Raw genomic sequence first — 22,335 nt, 5'->3', positions numbered from 1 at the left:
AAGTTAATTATAGAAACCCAGCTTTTTTCTCTTCTCGATGACATTTCGTGTTGATTGCAGAATTTGAATTTACTTAAAAATTGATTAAATTGGCCTTTCTTTAGCACTTAAATCACAGATAAACTACCATCAGAAGCAGAAAACTATATAAACACTTAGTGTGCTCCCAAGTACTTAGTCTGGCTTTATTTTTTTTCTAATGGATAAGTGAAAGTATAATTTGCTCTCACATTCAGAAGTCTATTTAAGTTATTATCCAGATGGCTGAGATAATGAAATCTTACAATGAAAATTTTTATTGAGAAATGAAGTGTTAAGTTTGGGGTAAAGTATGATAGGGTATTGAAGAAACATGGAGGTTTGAGAGCATTGTGAGTTTCTAATATCACCTTTTTGAGAGAAATAGATGAAAATTATCACAGCAGTATAGATATCTGTGCATAATATATAGAAATTGTAAAAGCCAAGTATCGAAAACTCTGCAGAGTACAAAAAGGTTGTAAGTAATCTCATAGATAGTTACAGTACATACTCCTAATTGTGTACTATCATTTTATCTTCATCTTATGATAGAGTGTTATCACAATTCTCTAAAGCAGTAGCTCCTAACCGGGAATGGTTTTGCCCCATAGGGGACATGGAGCAGGCTTCAGTAGTTGTGGCTCGCGGGCTCTAGAGCACAGGCTCAGTAGTTGTGGTGCACGGGCTTAGTTGCTCCGTGGCATGTGGGATCTTCCTGGACCAGGGATCGAACCCGTGTCCCCTGCATTGGCAGGCAGATAAAATTGATTTTTTAAAAATCAGAATTCTTCAGGATGAACAAGTAACTAATAGGTTTAATATTAGGATGGCTATAAACTCTGTTAGGACAGATATTTTTGTCTAATTCACTGTTGCATCCACAGTGCCTAGAATAGTGTTTGGAACATAGGTATTCAGTAATTATTTGTTGAATGAATATGTGAGGCTGTGCGGATGAGTGATGTTACAGCCAGTTTGTTCTTTCTAGGTACAGATGCTGATTTCATTGTCTGGATTAAAAGGTGTCAAGAAGCTCAGAATGGTAAGTGTGCAGGTTTCCCGTGGTCTTTCCGTTTAAAAAGAAGTAAATGTTTGACATTTGTTTGTTTTGAACTTTATAACTTATAATTTAAGTAGTGGATGTTCTCTTAGGTTGGGCTTTCCCAAGGTATTTTGATTTTTTACCTCATTCGATATATTGAAAGGGAAATTTGGATGGATTTGTTTTGCAGTGGTATTACTGGTAAGAAATTACTGAGGAGTCTCAAGTGACTCCAGGATGCAGTTAAACCCCTTTCCCTTATTAGGTATGCATGGAGAATTGGTTTGCTTAATCACTGTTTGTGCCGTAGAAATCATATATGTAATTTTGCCTATACATGTACTGTTACCTGAAAATGTTTCCTTTTTATGTTTTTAATAGGATCACAGCCTGAGGTGGTAAGTCCAAAGGTTTTATCCTTTGTGTGTGTGTGTGTGTGTGTGTGTGTGTGTGTGTTTTATTTTTGGCTGTGTTGGGTCTTCGTTTCTGTGCGAGGGCTTTCTCCAGTTGCGGCGAGCGGGGGCCATTTCATCACGGTGCACAGGCCTCTCGCTGTCGCGGCCTCTCGCATTGTGGAGCACAGGCTTCAGACGCGCAGGCTGAGTAGTTGTGGCTCACGGGCCCAGCCGCTCCGCGGCATGTGGGATCTTCCTGGACCGGGGCACGAACCCGTGTCCCCTGCATTTGCAGGCGGACTCTCAACCACTGCGCCACCAGGGAAGCCCCTATCCTTTGTGTTTTTACTTAATTATATTATTACTAAGTATATTTGAGGCTGGACTCGGAATGAGCTTTCTGTCAGTTACATATCTCTCTAGGGCAGTTTTACTAATTTTCTTCCTCCAAACGCTGTCTCTTCCCTTCTTACTTAGGGACAACTTGGAGGCCACCATTGACCCAGGACAAGTTCTTTAGATTTACAGTCTGAACTGGCACACGTAGTTTAGAAAAGTTTGGATTGGTTAAGAGTCACTTTGTTTCTCAGTGGTCAGTGTAGAATGTTTGTAGCAGAGAGGCCAGCCATAAATGGTGTAAGACAATATCAGGAAGGCACCAAGGATATAGTGCTTCATATGTTTTTCCAGAGCAGTTTGATGCCATTGTTAAGCCTGAAGGTTATACTATAGTCTTAAAAATGTTTTTTTAAATGTTATTGTTATTTTCAGCTTAGAGAGTTACTGAATCTTGGAACTGGACATTTTATATGTAACTTTCCAAACGTATCTTCAGAAATTTTTCTGTTTTTTATCCTTCTTTTAATTTAGAAGAAAAACGGTTTTTTGTAACTGAAACTCATAAAATTTTAAAAATGCTGAGTAACAGGGAGATCAGCTCGGTGCTTTGTGACCATCTAGAGTGGTGGGATAGGGAGGGTGGGAGGGAGGGAGACGCAAGAGGGAAGAGATATGGGGACATATGTATATGTATAACTGATTCACTTTGTTATAAAGCAGAAGCTAACATCATTGTAAAGCAATTATACTCCAATAAAGATGTTAAAAAAAATAAAATTAAAAAACAACAACCGAGTATTCTGATTCCTGTGAAGATGAGTATTATTTAACAGTTATGGATACCATGCTCTGTAAGAAGTTTTCATGTAGTTATTCCATATCAAAGTATTCCATATCAAACTATAACACTGGGTAAATTAATAATACATGCATTTTTAATATGCAGTTACTAAACTAACTTGTAAAAATCTTTCTCTTTGAACTTGTCAAAATCAGTCTGCATCCCAGAGGACTTATCAGTCAAAAATCAAGTAAGTGTTTGTTTTTCATGATGCGCGATAAGTATGCCTAAAGGGAAAAAACCCTGTTGTTTAATAGTAAGCAAGTCCTTACCTGTGATTTAAGTATTTCTTAGTTTATAAAAGATATCATATTAAAGCCTTGAAAAACTAATTGTAAGACTGTTAACTGATTTGAATTAGTGTTTATGTTAAGGTTAAAATCAAATCAATTGCCAATTAAAACTTACTTCACCTGATTCCACATTATGTCACCTTTCCATGTATTAAAGAGAGTCTCTTCCATTTAAGTTATTGCTGTTACCTAGGTAAATAAGTTAGTAGACTTGATAGAATTGTAACTCTACCTGCCTTTTATATGTGGAGTAAATTTTTCATAGAATAATTTTGCATGAGTTGAAAGTCACTTGCTGAGGGCAGCAGCTACAATCATGAATAAGTATTTAGCAAGGATTTGAGTTATTTTTAGTTGTTCATTAGCTGTGTGTACAGCTTGTATTCTTAGTGTAACAGAAAGAAACACAAGGCATTAATCTCGAGCTTTGCATCCTAACTGAATTTCAAAGGAAAACTGTGAGTCTTTTAAAGATCCAGTGCTTTTGACGTAAAATGGCTTGAAAATGTTAAAACAATTTACTCATGTTCTTTCTGGGGAGATACAGGATGACTCTCCAAGTACCTAGTAAACAAGGAACTTTAGTGACAGGAGCAGGGGTAGGGTACATAAACTTAATAATTGGAGCATTCGGAGTATAAAATAATCCCACATTGATGTAATAAATATACCATGTATCAGGGTACTGTGCTTAGTCCTGGGAATGTGATAGTGGCAGGATAGATAAATAGCTCTGCTCTCATGGAGTTTATAATCCACTCTAATTTGAAAGTGATGATATATTTTTAGAGCTTTCAGTGGGAAAGATACACATAATTAGAATCTCTAGGCACACTAATCTTTCCACATACTTTGAGATTGGAGGAAGGTACTATATTTAATATTGTGCCTGGCAGAATGAGTTAAATTATTTTAATTTTAGCTCATTTGCTTCTGTTCCCTCTGCTCAGGGCTGTTTGCCCTCAGCTTCAGTAAAGAGATCCTGGAGTGCGGGGTCAGGTTGACCTGGGTCCAGTGTAACACCTGCTACTGATGTGCCAGTTGCCTCACCCTTCTGAGCTTACTTTTTTTTTCATCTGTAAAATAGGGATGGAAGTGTTTACTTCTTAGTATTAGGTTGAAATGAGAGGATAAAACTGTTGGTGTATTAGAATTGTTACCTGTTAGAATAAATTTTATCTTTAAAACTAGCTGTGCATGTGGCCTCATGCTGTGTGGTGTGGCCAAAAATAACCAATTAGCTTAAGCACAACAGTATTAGAGATATGTTAGAACCTAGAAAATTATGTAAGTATTTATTAAATCCACTGGAGGGGTTTTGGACATCATCAACCTTACTTTTCTCTTCCCTTAGTACAGGTCATATGAAATTAGTTACATAAAATTGTTTCTGTGAATCAGCAGCTGCTTTGCTATTTTGTTCCTCAAGGTGGCGCTCTTGTTGTTCATCAGATTATATACAGTTTTTATCTTGACAAAACAAGCAACAACTTTAAGAAAATTTAAGTTCTCTTTTAAGTTTCCTTTTTCTTTTTTATAGGTATGACTGGTATCAAACAGAATCTCAAGTAATCATTACACTTATGATCAAGAATGTTCAGAAGAATGATGTAAATGTGGAATTTTCAGAAAAAGAGGTTATTATAGTTTTTGAATTATTTTTGGTTGAGGTTAAATACGTTTATTTGTAAATATAAATATATATTGCAGAGTAATCTATAGCAGTCTATTAGATATATATCATTTTTTCCTGAGGTAATGTGGAAAATGCTGATGAAAATCTGAAGCATTGCTTTTCCATTTGAATCATTTTAAGTTTTGAGATGAGTATGTATACTGTAGGTTATAGCTAGGTGTGCATTGTTTTCTCTTTCTTTAGATTTGGAATTCAAAGCAGAATTTGGTTGACAAATATAAAAGACATTAGTAAGATACGTGCTTTGGTTACACATATGTGTGGTATACTTCATGAAAAAGATCCACTTAATTTTTGTGACTTATATATCATAGAATTTACTAACCATATTAAATGAGTATAACTTTCAATAACTTGGTTTCTTAGCATTTAGTAGAAAACCTTGTGATAGATATTTAAGAGAGTTCATGGTAGAACTAGATGTTTTGCACATGAATATTTCTTTGTTACGTACTGTATTATTTTGTTCTTGTAGATTGAGTTTCCTTGAGATTTAAATGTTCAGTATGTGTTATGAAACATACTCTGTTCTGCTACTTAATTATGTATATGAGAATTCATGCGAAGGATACCAGATTTTTAAAAGATTATTTTGAGATTCTTAAGTCTGATATTCCATAGAAAGTTTTGAAAATAATCTGCAGCAGTACTGAAGTTCTGTAATTGTAGTCAGTTTAAGTACTTTACCCTTCTTTAAATAAATTTATAAAATGTACTACTAATTTTGTGATCATTAGTTGTCCGCATTGGTGAAACTTCCTTCTGGAGAGGATTATAATTTGAAGCTGAGACTTCTTCATCCTATAATACCAGAACAGAGCACATTTAAAGTACTTTCAACAAAGGTAAGATAATTGAAAAGGGTTGTCAGTGGTAATCTGTGATTGTGAGCTTATAGATCCTTCCAGCCACATATCTTTAAATTAAATACAAACAATAATTTTTGAGTAATTTTTCCACCTTCCCAAATTCTAGGAAAATGGATTGTAAAAATCTAACCTCAAAAGTGTTTATATGCTTATTAAGATAGGTATAATACTTCTCAATAAAGAGGTTTTCATAAAAGATACAGTGATCAGCATTTTTTTAAGATTTGATACTGACAGTGTCTCATGTCTTGAACTTGTCATTTTGGTCTGTTGTGATATACAAATACTTCTCTCACACTTTCTTATGCAGTTAAAAATACAGACTACTATAAAGATGAATCTGCTTTCTTGTTTTTTAGTTAAGCTGACTTTTAGGTTACTTTGTTATGAAGGATTAATGAATAATTTAAATTGCTGTTTGAGTAACCATAATTTTTAGATTCCTTTATATTTTCAAAAAGAAGTAAAAATATGCAATAGAATTAAAATTCATGGTATATATCAGCTACCAGTCAAAAGATGTAGTACGAGTAGGTAGAAGTATAATTTAGCAGGAATAATACTAAGCTGAAAATCAAAAAATCTGACTGGTTCTTTGCTTGCCCTGTTAACTTAGAGTAGTCACACATAGGACAAGATTTTCAGCATCTATAAAAATGAGAGGGATATGGACTGTGAACTCTGAAATCCTTTCATCTGTAAGATTGTATGAAGGTATATGATGAGTTAATGAGAAAGAATGATATAAATTCCATTACTATACCTTTTTTATGCATATGTCCTGCATGCAACACAGTGTGTTATTTAACTTTTGAGTTTAGTTGTGTGAATTTTCCTATCATAGAATAGAATCAGGGTTGGCCTGTGTCATGAAGAATGGTAACTGGGCCTGCAGGAAGAAGGGGACACCTGAAGAGGGTTGGAGCAGGAAGTAAAGAAGTAAAGAAGCAGTAGTTTTTGCATCTAGTTAAAAATGATCTGCTCACTTATCTATTTGAAATGTACAAAGTACAAAGCTGTTTACTTAAGAGGCAGAGATAGGAAACAGTTGCTTGGACAATAGAAAGTGAGAAAAAGGGTGACATACTGTGAAGATTTTCATCTTACTGGCCCCATCCACATTGGGTAGAATTTAATAAGATAATATTGGGTACAATAAGCACAAAACTATAACTAGATTTGAGAGGGAGATAGGTCAGAAAATTAGGAGTTTGGCATTTTTGTACATCTTTCTATTGAGAGGTTGTTAATGCATGTTTTTTTGAAGTAATTTAAATGTAAATTGATTTGTGTGATAGATGGCAAATAACTTAAAAACCTGTGTTACTGAGCCACCTTGTATAATGGAATAGTGTGGTTGGTGAGTACACAAGTATGTGTGGCTACAATTGAGGATTTAACTAAGCAGTGTCCTGTCTTACTCTTTATTCTCCTTTGAATCTTGTGCTTATTGATTCTAACCATTCCCCAGCCCCTCTTACTGTGTTCCCAGTTTACTCTTTTTGCCCCTTGCTCCTTTCTTTAAATGCTACATAACTCCTTTCCTTTCCTGTATACTAGTTTGTTTATATGTACACATTTATTTCCCTTACTCTTTTTTTTTTTTTTTTTTTGCGGTACGCGGGCTTCTCACTGTTGTGGCCCCTCCCGTTGCGGGGCGCAGGCTCAGCGACCATGGCTCACAGGCCCAGCCGTTGCATGGCATGTGGGATCTTCCCGGACCGGGGCACGAACCCGTGTCCCCTGCATTGGCAGGAGGACTCTCAACCACTGTGCCACCAGGGAAGCCCTATTTCCCTTACTCTTAGTAAGTCTTCTGAAGATAAGAAGGTGTCATATTTGTGTCTATGTATGTGCTTCATGTAGGGTTACCAGATACAGTATAGGATGCCCAGTTAACTTTCTGTTTTTATTTTTCTGAATTTTATTTTATTTATTTATTATTTATACAGCAGGTTCTTATTATCTGTTTTATACACATCACTGTGTATGTGTCAATCCCAATCTCCCAGTTCATCCCACCACCACCCCACCCCCGCTTTCCCCCATTGGTGTCCGCTTTCCCCCCTTGGTGTCCATACGTTTGCTCTCTACATCTGTGTCTCAATTTCTGCCTTGCAAACCAGTTCATCTGTACCATTTTTCTAGATTCCACACATATGCGTTAATATACAATATTTGTTTTTCTCTTTCTGACTTCACTCTGTATGGCAGTTTCTAGGTCCATCCACATCTCTACAAATGACCCAGTTTCGTTCCTTTTTATGGCTAGTATTCCATCGTATATATGTACCACATCTTCTTTATCCATTCATCTGTCGGTGAGCATTTAGGTTGCTTCCATGACCTGGCTGTTGTAAATAGTGCTGCAGTGAACATTGGGGTGCATGTGTCTTTTCATTTTCGACGTACCACAGTTTATTTATTTATTTTTTTAAATTAATTTATTTTTTAACATCTTTATTGGAGTATAATTGCTTTATAACGTTGTGTTAGTTTCTGCTGTATAACAAAGTGAATCAGCTATAAGTATACATATATCCCCATATCCCCCCCCTCTTGCGTCTCCCTCCCACCCTCTCTATCCCACCCCTATAGGTGGTCACAGAGCACCAAGCTGATCTCACTGTGCTACGTGGCTGCTTCCCACTAGCTGTTTTACATTTGGTAGTGTATATATGTCAATGCTACTCTCTCACTTCATCCCAGCTTACCCTTACCCCTCCCCGTGTCCTCAAGTTCATTCTCTATGTCTGTGTCTTTATTTCTGTCCTGCCCCTAGGTTCTTAAGAACAATTTTTTTTTTTTAAGATTCCATATGTATGTGTTAGCCTACGGTATTTGTTTTTCTCTTTCTGACTTCACTGCGTATGACAGACTCTAGGTCCATCCATCTCACTACAAATAACTCAATTTCGTTTCTTTTTATGGCTGAGTAATATTCCAGTGTACATATGTGCCACATCTTTTTTATCCATTCATTTGTTGATGGACACTTAGGTTGCCATGTCCTGGCTATTGTAAATAGTGCTGCAGTGAACATTGTGGTACATATGTCTTTTTGAATTATGGTTTTCTCAGGGTATATGCCCAGTAGTGGGATTGCTGGCTCGTACGGTAGTTCTGTTTTTAGTTTCTTAAGGAAACTCCATAGTGGCTGTATCAATTTATATTCCCACCAGCAGTGCAAGAGGGTTCCCTTTTCTCCACACCTTCTCTAGCATTTGTTGTTTGTAGATTTTCTGATGATGCCCATTCATTCTGACCAGTGTGAAGTGATACTTCATTGTAGTTTTGATTTGCATTTCTCTATTAATTAGTGATGTTGAGCATCTTTTCATGTGCCTCTTGGCCATCTGTATGTCTGTATGTCTTCTTTGGAGAAATGTCTATTTAGGTCTTTTGCCCTTTTTTTTCAATATATAAATTTAATTTAATTTATTTATTTTTGGCTGCATTGGGTCTTTGTTGCTGCGTGCAGGCTTTTTCTGGTTGTGGCGAGGGGGGGCTACTTTTCGTTGCAGTGCGTGCACTTCTCGTTGTGGTGGCTTCTCTAGTTGCGGAGCATGGGCTCTAGGCGCACAGGCTTCAGTAGTTGTGCGGCACATAGGCTTAGTTGCTCTGTGGCATGTGGGATCTTCCCAGACCAGGGCTGGAACCCACGTCCCCTGCATTGGCAGGCGGATTCTTAATCACTGCACCAGCAGGGAAGCCCTTCTGCCCATTTTTTGAGTGGGTTTGTTTTTTTAATATTGAGCTCATGAGCTGTTTATATATTGTAGAGATTAATCCTTTGTCCGTTGATTTGTTTGCAAATATTTTCTCTCATTCTGAGGGTTGTCTTTTGGTCTTATTTATGGTTTCATTTGCTGTGCAAAAGCTTTGAAGTTTCGTTAGGTCCCATTTGTTTATTTTGTTTTTATTTCCATTACTCCAGGATGTGGGTCAAAAAAGATCTTGCTGTGATTTATGTGAAAGAGTGTTTTTCCTGTGTTTTCCTCTAAGAGTTTTATAGTGTCTGGTCTTACATTTAGGTCTTTAATCCATTTTGAGTTTATTTTTGTGTATGGTGTTAGGGAATGTTCTAATTTCATTCTTGTACATGTAGCTGTCCAGTTTTCCCAGCACCACTTATTGAAGAGACTGTCTTTTCTCCATTGTATATCCTTGCCTCCTTTGTCATAGATTAGTTGACCATAGGTGTGTGGGTTTATCTCTGGGCTTTCTTTCCTGTTCCATTGATCTATATTTCTGTTTCTGTGCCACTACCATATTGTCTTGATTACTGTAGCTTTGTAGTATAGTCTGAAGTCAGGAAGCCTGATTACTCCAGCTCTTTTTTTTTCCATCAAGATTGCTTTGGCTATTTGGGGTCTTTTGTGTCTCCATACAAATTTTAAGATTTTTTGCTCTAGTTCTGTAAAAACTGCCATTGGTAATTTGATAGAGATTGCATTGAATCTGTCGATTGCTTTGGGTAGTATAGTCATTTTCACAATATTGATTCTTCCAATCCAAGAACATGGTATATCTCTCGATCTGTTTTTGTCATCTTTGATTTCTTTCATCAGTGTCTTATAGTTTTCTCAGTATGGTCTTTTACCTCCTTAGGTAGGTTTATTCCTAGGTATTTTACTCTATTTTGTGGCAATGGTGAATGGGATTGTTTCCTTAATTTCTTTCTGATCTTTCGTTGTTAGTGTATAGGAATGAAAGAGATTTCTGTGCATTAATTTTGTATCCTGCTACTTTACCAAATTCATTGATTAGCTCTAGTAGTTTTCTGGTGGCATCTTTAGGATTCTCTATGTATAGTATCGTGTAATTTGCAAACACTGACAGTTTTACTTTTTCTTTTCCGATTTGTATTCCTTTTATTTCTTTTTCTTCTCTGATTGCCGTGGCTAGGACTTCCAAAACTATGTTGAGTAATAGTGGCAAGAGGGAACATCCTTGCCTTGTTCCTGATCTTAGAGCAAATGCTTTCAGTTTTTCACCATTGAGAATGATGTTTGCTGTGTGTTTGTCATATATGGCCTTTATTATGTTGAGGTAGGTTCCCTCTATGCCCACTATCTGGAGAGTTTTTATCATAAATGGGTGTTGAATTTTGTCAGAAGCTTTTTCTGCATCTATTGAGATGATCATGTGGTTTTCATTCTTCAGTTTGTTAATATGGTGTATTAATTTGCCTATACTGAAGAACCCTTGCATCTGTGGCATAAGTCCCACTTGATCATGGTCTATGATCCTTTAAATGTGTTGTTAGATTCTGTTTGCTAGTATTTTGCTGAGGATTTTTGCATTTATATTTATCACTGGTACTGGTCTGAAATTTTCTTGTTTTGTAGTATCTCTGTCTGGTTTTGGTATCAGGGTGATGGGGGCCTCAAAGAATGAGTTTGGGAGTGTTCCTTCCTCTGCAACTTTTTGGAAGAGTGTGAGAAGGATGGGTGTTAGCTCTTCTCTAAATGTTTGATAGAATTCACCTGTGAAGCCATCTGGTCCTGGACTTCTGTTTATTGGAAGATTTTTAATCACAGTTTCAATTTCATTACTTGTGATTGGTCTGTTCATATTTTCTATTTCTTCCTGGTTCAGTCTTGGAAAGTTATACCTTTCTAAGAATTTGTCCATTTCTTCCAAGTTGTCTACTTTATTGACAGAGTTGCTTGTAGTAGTCTCTTATGATGCTTTGTATTTCTGTGGTGTCCATTGTAATTTCTTTTTCATTTCTAATTTTTATTGATTTGAGTCCTCTCCCTCTTTTTCTTGATGAGTCTGGCTAAAGGTTTCTCAATTTTGTTTATCTCCTCAAAGAACCAGCTTTTAGTATTATTGATCTTTACTGTTGTTTTCTTTGTTTCTATTTCATTTATTTCTGCTCTGATCTTTATGATTTTTTGCTTCTACCAACTTTGGGTTTGTTTGTTCTTCTTTCTCTAGTTCCTTTAGGTGTAAGTTTAGATTGTTTATTTGAGATTTTTCTTGTTTCTGGAGGTAGGATTGTACTGCTATAAACGTCCCTCTTAGAATTGCTTTTGCCACATCCCATGTGTTTGTGTTTTTTACCTTTTTTCCCCTGTAATTGATTTCTAATCTCATAGCATCGTGGTCAGAAAAGATGCTTGATATGATTTCAGTTTTCTTAAATTTACCGAGGCTTGATTTGTGACCCAGGATGTGGTCCATCCTGGAGAATGTTCCATGCACACTTGAGAAGAAAGTGTAATCTTCTGTTCTCGGATGCAGTGTCCTATAAACATCAATTAAATCTGTCTGGTCTGTTGTGTCACTTAAAGCTTTTGTTTCCTTATTAATTTTCTGTGTGGATTATCTGTCCATTGGTGTAAGTGAGATGTTAAGTTCCCCCACTAGTATTGTCTTACTGTCAATTTTCTGTTCTATAGCTGTTAGCATTTGTCTTATGTATTGAGTTGCTCCTTTGTTGGGTACACATATATTTGTAATTGTTATATCTTCTTTTTGGATTAATCCCTTAATCATTAGGTAGTGTCCTTTCTTGTCTCTTGTAACATTCTTTATTTTAAAGTCTATTTTATCTGATATGAGTATTGCTGCTCCAGCTTTCTTTTGATTTCCATTTGCATGGAATATCTATTTCCATCCTTTCACTTTCAGTCTGTATGTGTCCCTAGGTCTGAAGTGGATCTCTTTTAGACAGCATGTATGTGGGTCTTGTGTTTGTATCCTTTCAGCAGACCTGTGTCTTTTGGTTGGAGAATTTAACCCATTCACGTTGAAGGTAATATCGATATGTATGTTCCTGTTACCATGTTTTTAATTGTTTTCAGTTTGTTTTTGTAGGTTATTTTCTTCTCTTGTGTTTCCCACTTAGAGAAGTTCCTTTAGCATTTGTTGTAGAGCTGGTTTGGTGGTGCTGGATTCTCTTAGCTTCTCCTTGTCTGTAAAGCTTTTGATTTCTCTGTCAAATCTGAATGAGATCCTTTCTGGGTAGAGTAATCTTGGTTGTAGGTTCTTCCCTTTCATCACTTTAAATATATTGTTCCACTTCCTTCTGGCTTGTAGATTTTCTGCTGAGAAATCAGGTGTTAACGTTATGGGAGCTCCCTTGTATTGGTCGTTTTTCCCTTGTTGCTTTTAATAATTTTTCTTTGTCTTTAATTTTTGTCATTTTGACTACTATATGTCTCAGCCTGTTTCTCCTTGGGTTTATCCTGCCTGGGACTCTCTGAGCTTCCTGGACTTGGGTGGCTATTTCCTTTCCTATGTTAGGGAAGTTTTCAACTATAATCTCTTCAAATATTTTCTTGGGTCCTTTCTCTCTCTCTTCTCCTTCTGAGACCCCTATAATGTCAGTGTTGGTGCATTTAATGTTGTCCCAGAGGTCTCTTAGGCTGTCTTCATTTCTTTTCATTCTTTTTTCTTTATTCTGTTCAGCAGCAGTGAATTCCACCATTCTGTCTTCCAGGTCACTTATCCGTTCTTCTGCCTCAGTTATTCTGCTATTGGTTCCTTCTAGTGTATTTTTCATTTCAGTTATTGTATTGTTCGTCTCTGTTTGTGTGTTCTTTAATTCTTCTAGGTGTTTGTTCTTTAACTCTTTGGGGTCTTCGTTAAACATCTCTTGCATCTTCTCAATTTTTGCCTCCATTCTTTTTCCGAGGTCCTGGATCATCTTCACTATCATGATTCTGAATTCTTTTTCTGGAAGGTTGCCTATCTCCACTTCATTTGTTTTTCTGGGGTTTTATTTTGTTCCTTCATCTGGTACATAGTCCTCTGCCTTTTTATTTTGTCTGTCTTTCTGTGATTATGGTTTTCATTCCACAGGCTGCAGGATTGTAGTTCTTTTTGCTTCTGCTGTCTGCCCTGTGGTGGATGAGGCTATCTAAGAGGCTTTTGCAAGCTTCCTGATGGGAGGGACTGGCGGTGGGTAGAGCTGGGTGTTACTTTGGTGGGCAGAGCTCAGTAAAACTTTAATCCACTTGTCTGCTGATGGGTGGAGCTGGGTTCCTCCCTGTTGGTTGTTTGACCTGAGGTGACCCAGCACTGGAGCATACCTGGCTCTTTGGTGGGGCTAATGGCAGACTCCAGGAGGGTTCACCAAGGAGTACTTCGCAGAACTTCTGCTGCGAGTGTCCTTGTCCCTGTGGTAGCCACGTCTTCCCCCTGCTTCTGCCGGAGTCCCTGCAATACTAGCAGGTAGGTCTGGTTCAGTCTCCTATGGGGTCACTGCTCCTTCCACCTGGGTCTTGGTGGGCACACTACTTTGTGTGTGCCCTCCAAGAGTGGAGTCTGTGTTTCCCCCAGTCCTGTCAAAGTCCTGCAATCAATTCCCACTAACCTTCAAAGTCTGATTCTCTAGGAATTCTTCCTCCCGTTGCTGGACCTCCAGGTTGGGAAGCCTGACATGGGGCTCAGAACCTTCACTCCAGTGGGTGGACTTCCGTGGTATAAGTGTTCTCCAGTTTGTGAGTCACCCACCCAGTGGTTATGGGATTTGATTTTATTATGATTGTGCCCCTCCTACCATCTCATTGTGGCTTCTCCTTTGTCTTTGGATGTGGGGTGTCTTTTTTGCTGAGTTCCAGTGTCTTCCTGTCGATGACTGTTCAGCAGTTAGTTGTGATTATGGTGTTCTTGCAAGAGGAATTCGCAAGACACAGTTCTTGTCTTTTTTTTTTCTTTTCCTTTGTGCTTCCTCTAGTTTCACTTGTTCACAGGGTGCTTCAGGCACAGGCCTCACACCTGGCATTTCACATCAGTGACTATTGAGAAATGGCTGATCTGACATCTCAGCTTGGCGGGCTGGCAAACTGAATAATTTTTAAATATAAGTATGTTTCATTTGCTAAATTTGGCATCCTTAGCCATATGGCACTGTGTGTAGTGAGTGAGTGGTCAGTAATTGTTCAGAGAATGAATTTATATTGGATTCTGATGTTGGCCTTATGAAGTTGGCAGGTGTTTTCCTGCCAAGAAGTATTTTCCTTCTTAGTTTTACAGGTGAAAAGAAATTGAGGTTCATGGACTTAAAATGCCTTCCCCAAGTTCACAAGTTACTAAATTGTTCAGTGTGGCCCAGGAAAAATACTTATCCTTCTGTAAAGCAGTTGCTTCTTTTCATAGGTTTTTCTGTCTGGACTAAAGAATTTATATTTGTAGGATATATTCGGGAGGATGATTATTTTTATTGTCCTAACCCGAAGTAATATATATTACTTTGTTAAACTACCAGTTTTTAAGCTGTGTTTTATGGGATACAAATGGAAAGAATTGTACTTAATTATATCTTAATGGAAATGATGAAATTTTTGAATCTTTTTTATACAGCAGAGGGAGACAATGTTAAAATACTGAAAATCTTTCTCTGGGTTACTGAGTCTTGTTTAGTGATGACACTAAAAGGGAAAAATAGTAATTTGCTTTTCGTACGTTTGCAGGCGTCTTGAATCATTTATGTGGTTGGATAAAAGGGTGCATTTTGCTTGGGAAAATATTCCTGAAATTAGAGATTCTGTAAAATCTATGGTTTAAAAGGGCTATTTCTTTGCCTTTTGAGAATCCTGTTTTCTTTCTCACCTTCAAATATGCATGTTGCGGGCTTCCCTGGTGGTGCAGTGGTTGAGAGTCCGCCTGCCGATGCAGGGGACACGGGTTCGTGCCCCAGTCCGGGAGGATCCCACATGCCGCGGAGTGGCTGGGCCCGTGAGCCATGGCCGCTGGGCCTGCGCGTCCGGAGCCTGTGCTCCGCAACAGGAGAGGCCACAACAGTGAGAGGCCTGCGTACCGCAAAAAAAAAAAAAAAAAAAAAAAGAAAAAAAAATGCGTGTTGTATATTTATGTATAACCATTAGTTAAGTGTTATTAATTCAAACTAAATCTAATTTGCAATGAAAAGAGGAAGAGGTAGTATCCTTAAAATACTGAAATAGCATTTCTTAACTAAATTTTTTGGTTTTTTGGGGGGGGGGGTGGTGCCGCACTGCTCAGCTTGCAGGATCTTAATTCCCTGACAGGGATTGAACCTGGGCCCTGGCAGTGAAAGTGCTGAGTCCTAACCACTGGACTGCCGGGAATTCGCTTAATTAAATGTTTTACAGTGTAATATGTAATATGTTTTTCTTAGTCAGAATTTATATTTTTTTAGTACCTTTGGTAGTTATTTCTACGTTTTACTGAATACCAGCTTACATATCTGCCTATTAATCCATTTTTTTATTAAGAAGCTGTAATGATTCTTTTATTTCATTTTGTTAATATCGTGACAATATTCTCTTATCACAATCACAGGATTATAACTTCAGTAACAGCTATGCTGTGAAATATTCAATTTAAAGATTAATATTCACTCCCTGTAAGAAAAAATTAGAATTCTCAGAATCCTTTGGAGTAAATTTGCCCTTGTGGAAATGTTCTTGTGTTCCTATTTTTAGTCAAAGTAATTTTTTGTATTATATCAATATAAAATATGAAGGCTTTTAACTGAAATTGTGGGAAATAAAAATGTGTGTCTTAGAGACAAAGAGCCCCCTTCTGCCTTCTTAACCCACTGACATTTAAAATTCCTTTACTTGATATTCATAGAAGAATCTTAATTATGATATAATGGGGTTGGAGGTGTCCCGGCAGGATACTACTGCTTTTTGAAACACACAGATGTGTGTGGGGTTTTGGATTCTTGTTTTGTTATGCCTTTTTGATATGGTCGTGGTAATAGGGTTTTTTTTGTTGTTGTAGTTGTTTGTTTTTTTAAATAACTTTAGTTGCTGACATCCACAAATTGTAGAGCTGCCTTTTCTATTAATGTATATACATTTATTTTCAAAAGAAAAGGATTTTACTGTCCATACTGTCTGTAGCTGTCTTGTTAAACTTATTCATTATGGGTATTTTTTTTATGCCCTTAGATGTTTTACAGCAAAGTATTTCATGATAGGCACTTACTGTAGCTTATTTAGCCAATGCCATGTTGTTTGACCTTTGGAGAATTACAGTAGGTAACTGTTTTGATTGCTGTGTATTATCCCAGGTAATCCTCACAGTTACTGAATGGTGTAGGTATTGTTATTACCTTTTTACAGGTATGGAAACTGAACCTAGAGATGTAAAATAATTTGCCCAGATTTTCAGCTGATTGTAACAATGATGAAGATATTCATAATAGCATTCAGTTGTTACTTGCCAGACACAATGCTATATTGTTTTCATACGTGGTTTTATTTAATCCTCAAAAGAATGCTAAGTGAGGTAGACCCTATTAATCCCATTTTACAAGCGAAACTGAGGCTCAGTGTGATTAGTCATACATCCAGCAAGTGGCACCTATTTGTGACTCTTTGGAATTACACAGCTGACTGTTTTTGACTTGTCCTCAACCTTCAACCTCTGCTTATTTCTGAGGAAATAAAATAAGTAAAACTTCTAGCAGAAAAAGACACTTCCAGCAAGTTACTCTATTTATTGGCTCTCTCATCTCTAAAATATAGGTGGTTTTCTCCTCTCACTTTCTGTTAAGTGAGATGATATATATGAAGCACTTAGTACATGGGGTATGTAATAAGTGCTCAATAAATATTACTGCTATTATTATTTAATACTGATGATTTAGTTTTTATTCAGGTTGTGAAAGCAATAAATGCATATCATAGAAAATTTGGAAAAATGTAAGTGAGCTGAGAATGTAATCACTCAGTCTCATTACTGATGACATTTTGGCATACTTCCTTCCAGATAATTAGATATTTCCCAAAACTTAGGTCTGTCACTACAGATGATGGATGCTGGAATTTTTTGTTTATGGGAATGTATCTTCTGATTGATTGCTTCAAGAAGAATAGAGGTGGTGGTCTTATGCACCAGCATAGTGCCTGGCTCACAGTAGGTACTCAATAAATACTTGAACTGAGCTTCTAGAACTTCGGAGAAGTTTATTCAGTTCCTCTTCATTCATTACCATCTTTTGCATTAAAAACAATTATAGGGCTTCCCTGGTGGCGCAGTGGTTGAGAGTCCGCCTGCCGATGCAGGGGACACGGGTTTGTGCCCCGGTCTGGGAAGATCCCACATGCCGCAGAGCGGCTGGGCCGTGAGCCATGGCCACTGAGCCTGCGCGTCCAGAGCCTGTGCTCCGCAACGGGAGAGGCCCGCGTACCACCAAAAAAAAAAAAAAAAAAAAAAAAAACAATTATAAAATGATTTGAGTGTAAAAATAAAGACAGTAGATGTGCAGTCTGGCCTCAGGGAAGACCGAGCTATTCTAATATTGGACAGAGGGTTTTGGTACAGCAATTAAATGTGCAAAGAGCTGAGTGAGAGAATACTGGAAAAGCTGCATTCTAGAGATCAGGAAACATTTATTGAGTGCAGACTTGAAACAGATGGTTCTCAAAAGTCTGCCAGAAAAAAATGTTTACCAGTAAACTGCACAGCCCTCTAGTCTCTGGGAAAGATTCCTTCACCATCAATTTGTAGTAGTAAGTGGGAGGTCACTTACCTCTTTTTAAGAAGGTAGTGTCTGGAAGAGCCTTGACCCTTTAGAAGTATGACTTTTCTTTAAACCTGAAGTTCCATTCATTGGAAAAAATTAAACTCTCTGCTGTGCAAAGGAGACCTTAGAAGTGGGTGGTAGTACACATAATATTGAAAACTGACAACCCAACAGAGGAGGGATTCTTATTAGTAGTTTGTGAATGCTGCTTTGGGATATTATGGCACATTGAAAGCCTTCCCTGTGCATATGAGAGCAACATTCAAGCAAACTACCAAAGATTTGTTTGTTTGTTTGTTTTTTAATTGGAGTACAGTTGCTTTACAAAGCTGTGTTTGTTTCTACTGTACAGCAAAGTGAATCAGCTATACATATTCATATATCCCTTCGTTTTTGGATTTCCTTCCCATTTAGGTCACCACAGAGCACTGAGTAGAGTTCTCTGTGCTATACAGTAGGTTATAAACTACCAAAGTTTTAAGTTAACTTTTAAATTATTTTTGACTTAAATAAAAATAGAATGGCTGATTAATGGTCCCAATAAAAATATCTGAAATTGTACTGGTGGTAATTTGAGAAGTATCTGTCAGAATCATTTTTAAAAGCATATATAAGCATTAAAAGTGAAGTAGGTGTAAAAAGGAATTCATAGACTATTAGTCTCTCCCCCCTTTTACCTATTAAAAAAGCTGTTTTAAATGCTTTATTATGTGCACCTCTTTTAATGAATGGATTAAGTATAATTTCAAGTTCAGGTCAGCATGTCTCAGTTGAAACAGGTTGTGACTTAGGGCTTTGGCTTTATAAAGGCCTCTTTGTTCATAGTGCACAATTATTTAGGTTATAGAGGCTTTCAGAGATGTGAGTGCTCTTCATGTGAAACAAGGGACTTTTTATAGATGGTGCTTAGCTCAGGAACACGTGTGAATATACGGTGCCCCGTGGCTGAGGTTAGTTAAGGATAGTTTTGATGTACACACTGTTTGTGAGGTCTTCATTTCTGGATGAGTTGAAAATTAAAGGAGCAAGATGCAGTTTTAAATTTTAGTATAATATTAATAGTCCTTTTCAGTAACTATTTCTGTGTCATTGCAGCTGTTGGATTTCTGACCCTTTTTGATAAATATCCCAGCAGTGACAGCTTAAAATAATCAGAGTACTTTCACTTAATACTGTGTATGAGAAAATATTGATAGTATTTTACTTTATAAAAGTTAATCATAGTTCATTTTAGGGAATTCTGGAGATCCTTTTAAATGTTTGATTTTATTTATGTAGAATTTAAACATGTAAATTACATTAAAAATGCTAATTGTTTTGCCCCTTTTCTAGTGAGATTTGTTTCCTGCTTTTCTCATGAAAACATTTTTTGTTACATTTCTATGCGCCTTAAGAAAATACCCTTCCATTCCATCACTTCATATCTGACTGAAAATATTGGCAGATTTCTTTTAGTGTTTTGTTAAAGTATTTTAAAATGCACATTTTAAGGATTCTCCCCCTAAATGCTGTTGGTAGAAAGATTACCAGTAATTGTTAATTTAAATGATTCATCTTCCCCAAAGGGGTCAAAGAACCAAAGTGTGACACAGTAGGCTTTTCTTTTTGTAAAGTCTGTCTTCTGGGTGTTTTTCTACTTACAAAACTAGTAATTCTTTTCTTAGAAAAAGCATTAGAATATAAAATTCTAATTTGATTCTTAAACCATTTCCATAATAATTATAACTGTGTTTACCAGCACTGTACATGCTTATTTTTGCTAGGCTAAAAATGAGGGCGAGAGCATTATTTGAATAAGGAAAGCATAAGGTAAGTGCTATGCGAGTGTATGTTACGGTTAAGGGTAGATTCTAAGGGAGCAGCCTTGATTAGAGAGTTAAAGATGCTTTTAGGATGCTTTTAACATTTCATTGTAGTAAATGGCCTTAGTTTAAGCCTTCCGAAGCTCCTCATGGTCTGTAAAAAATATGTAAAAATGTTAGCATAACTTGTGTTACCAAACCAGGTCCATTTACCCAGTGCACAGCAAGCCAAACACTGGGACACCGGGATTTGCAAAAGGGAAAGGGTTTGTTCGTGAGGCAGCCGAATGAGGAGATGGGAGAACAAATCTTGTATCTGCCTCACCAGAGGTGAGGGGCTTGGGATATTTGTGGGATAAAGAAGCAAGGGGGTCTGAGGTGTGGGAAACGATGATGAAGTGAGGTCATTGGTGTTCTGTGTAGGCATATCTGAGTTACATGCTTCTTCATGGGATGCATGTTCAGAAAATGGCGTTAGCATGATTTGGGGGGGTGAAGATTTTTGCCCTCTGATGTCAAAAGGTCATCCATGAGATACTCGAGACGGCCCAGTTGAGTGGTCAGTGGTCTTGACTGGTTTGGACTGGGCAAGAGTAGCTCCATGTTCCTGGAAAACAGTTACCATTACTATAATGCCCCATATATCAGAGGTGTTTTATATAGGGGATGGTTAAAGGAGTCTTGTGATATGTTGTTCAGGTTACATGAAACTTGGAGGGTATGCAGTTTGCAAGAACAATAAAAGTGAGCTTAATCAGTGAAGGCAGGTTACAGGATGTTATTTATCAAGCAAGTTATAGTTTAAGGGATCTACCTGGTGGCTGCCCTCAGTTTCACTTGTATCATTTTTATACAATGGAATGAATTTCTCTACTCTAAAACAGGTTAATGTACATGGAAATATAGTAATTCCTTTAGAACATGGTTTTTCAGTGGTGGGCACTGTTAACATTTGGGGCTGGATAATTCTTTGTCATGGGAATTGCCCTGCATGTTGTAGGATGTTTAGTAGTACCCCTAGTCACTCCTCACTCCCACCTCAGTTGTGATGACCCAGCAGTGTCTCCAGACATTGCCAGATTTCCCCGGGGGACAAAATTACCCCTGGTTGACAACACTGCTTTAGAAGAAGAAAAGCATGTGGATTTCAAGACTCTTAATTGTAGTTTATAGTGTGTATGTATATTGTTTTTGAAGGGTGGCTTTTAAGTAGAAACAAAATAAATGTTTCAAGTTTTTCGAATTTAACTTGGTATAGTTTAAGGAAACTGAGGACACTATTCTTATAAAACATTGATAAGTTAAAGAAATTGCATTTTTTTCACTGTTTTGTGTATTTTACATTGAATAATAGATTTTATTTGGTGTTTTCTCTAGATTGAAATTAAAATGAAAAAGCCAGAGGCTGTGAGATGGGAAAAGCTAGAGGGGCAAGGAGATGTGCCTAACCCCAGACGGTTCATAACAGGTTTGTTTTCTGGCCTTGATGAGCTTTAAATTCATATTGTGTTATATAGTTGAAATTAAATAGTAATGAGTATTCTATTTTCATTATTTATGTTCCCAAGATAAGATACATTGAATATAAGGAGGTTGCTCTGTAATGAAAACAGAGTATTTCTTATGATGGTTCTAACTTCTTAAACTCCATAAGAATACAGATAAATGGCAGCAAAAGCCCAGAGGGAATTGGGATTTGTTGTTTATCATGTCAGTTTGTGACATCATTTGGGGGTTGTTTGCTTTTGTGTGTTGGCCTTTCCTATTTTTTCTTTCTGTGTTTTACGTGAATTAGTAGTTTACTCTCTGCTGATGTATTTCCTCCTCTTCCCTTCTCCCCTCTTATTTATTCCTTTCTGTTTCTTCTAATTATGTCAACTCTAATTTCCTGGAATTTCAAGGCTTCACAGTGAAAAGTATCTAGCCCATTTCTCCCTCTCTCTCTCTGTCTATGTCTGTATGTCTGTGTCTCTCTGTCTGTCTCTCTCTCATGTTTTGGCTTTGCTGGGTCTTCGTTGTGGTGTGCGGGCTTCTCTACTTGTGTGGTTCAGTAGTTTTAGCACACAGACTTAGTTGTGTCATGTGGGATCTTGGTTCCCCGACCAGGGATCGAACAGGCCCCCAGCATTGGGAGCGTCGAATCTTAACTGCTGGACCATCAGAGAAGTTCCCCATTTCAGTATATTTCTCTCTCTTTTTTTTTAAATAAATTTATTTATTTATTTTTGGCTGCGTTGGGTCTTCATTGCTACACGCAGACTTTCTACAGTTGTGGCGAGCAGGGGCACTCTTCATTGTGGTGCACGGGCTTCTCGTTGTGGGGTCTTCTCTTGTTGTGGAGCACGGGCTTCAGTAGTTGTGGCTCATGGGCTCTAGAGCACAGGCTCAGTAGTTGTGGCTCACGGGCTTAGTTGCTCCGCAGCATTTGGGATCTTCCCAGACTGGAGATCGAACCCATGTCCCCTGCATTGGCAGGCAGATTCTTAACCATTGCACCACGAGGGAAGTCCCTCAGTATATTTCTAAGAGGTGGAGGCAAACAGCTAATGAAGGCCTAAGGCA

The 22,335-nt window shown here is 37.4% G+C and overlaps 1 protein-coding gene across 2 annotated transcripts in view; it reads left to right on the top strand.

The window, feature by feature from the left end:
* Positions 1-22,335, top strand: part of SUGT1 (SGT1 assembly cochaperone of MIS12 kinetochore complex) — a 43,343-nt gene that overhangs the window by 8,382 nt on the left and 12,626 nt on the right. The window contains exons 6-11 of one of the 2 annotated variants that reach the window (XM_022574950.3): positions 1,010-1,063; positions 1,445-1,461; positions 2,794-2,828; positions 4,472-4,568; positions 5,365-5,472; positions 21,151-21,241. In XM_022574950.3, the coding sequence (XP_022430658.1) occupies positions 1,010-1,063; positions 1,445-1,461; positions 2,794-2,828; positions 4,472-4,568; positions 5,365-5,472; positions 21,151-21,241 (402 nt within the window). Of the gene's footprint in view, positions 1-1,009; positions 1,064-1,444; positions 1,462-2,793; positions 2,829-4,471; positions 4,569-5,364; positions 5,473-7,159; positions 21,242-22,335 lie in introns of those variants that run through there. The other variant, XM_089899475.1, reaches the window with a different exon arrangement.

Source organism: Delphinapterus leucas, chromosome 18 (assembly GCF_059928025.1).
Source record: "Delphinapterus leucas isolate spDelLeu-1000000601 "Yukka" chromosome 18, BTC_Dleu_Yukka2, whole genome shotgun sequence".
NCBI classification, from domain to species: domain Eukaryota; kingdom Metazoa; phylum Chordata; class Mammalia; order Artiodactyla; family Monodontidae; genus Delphinapterus; species Delphinapterus leucas.
Note: the sequence above shows the minus strand (reverse complement) of the source record. Positions and strands in the feature narration are given on the sequence as shown.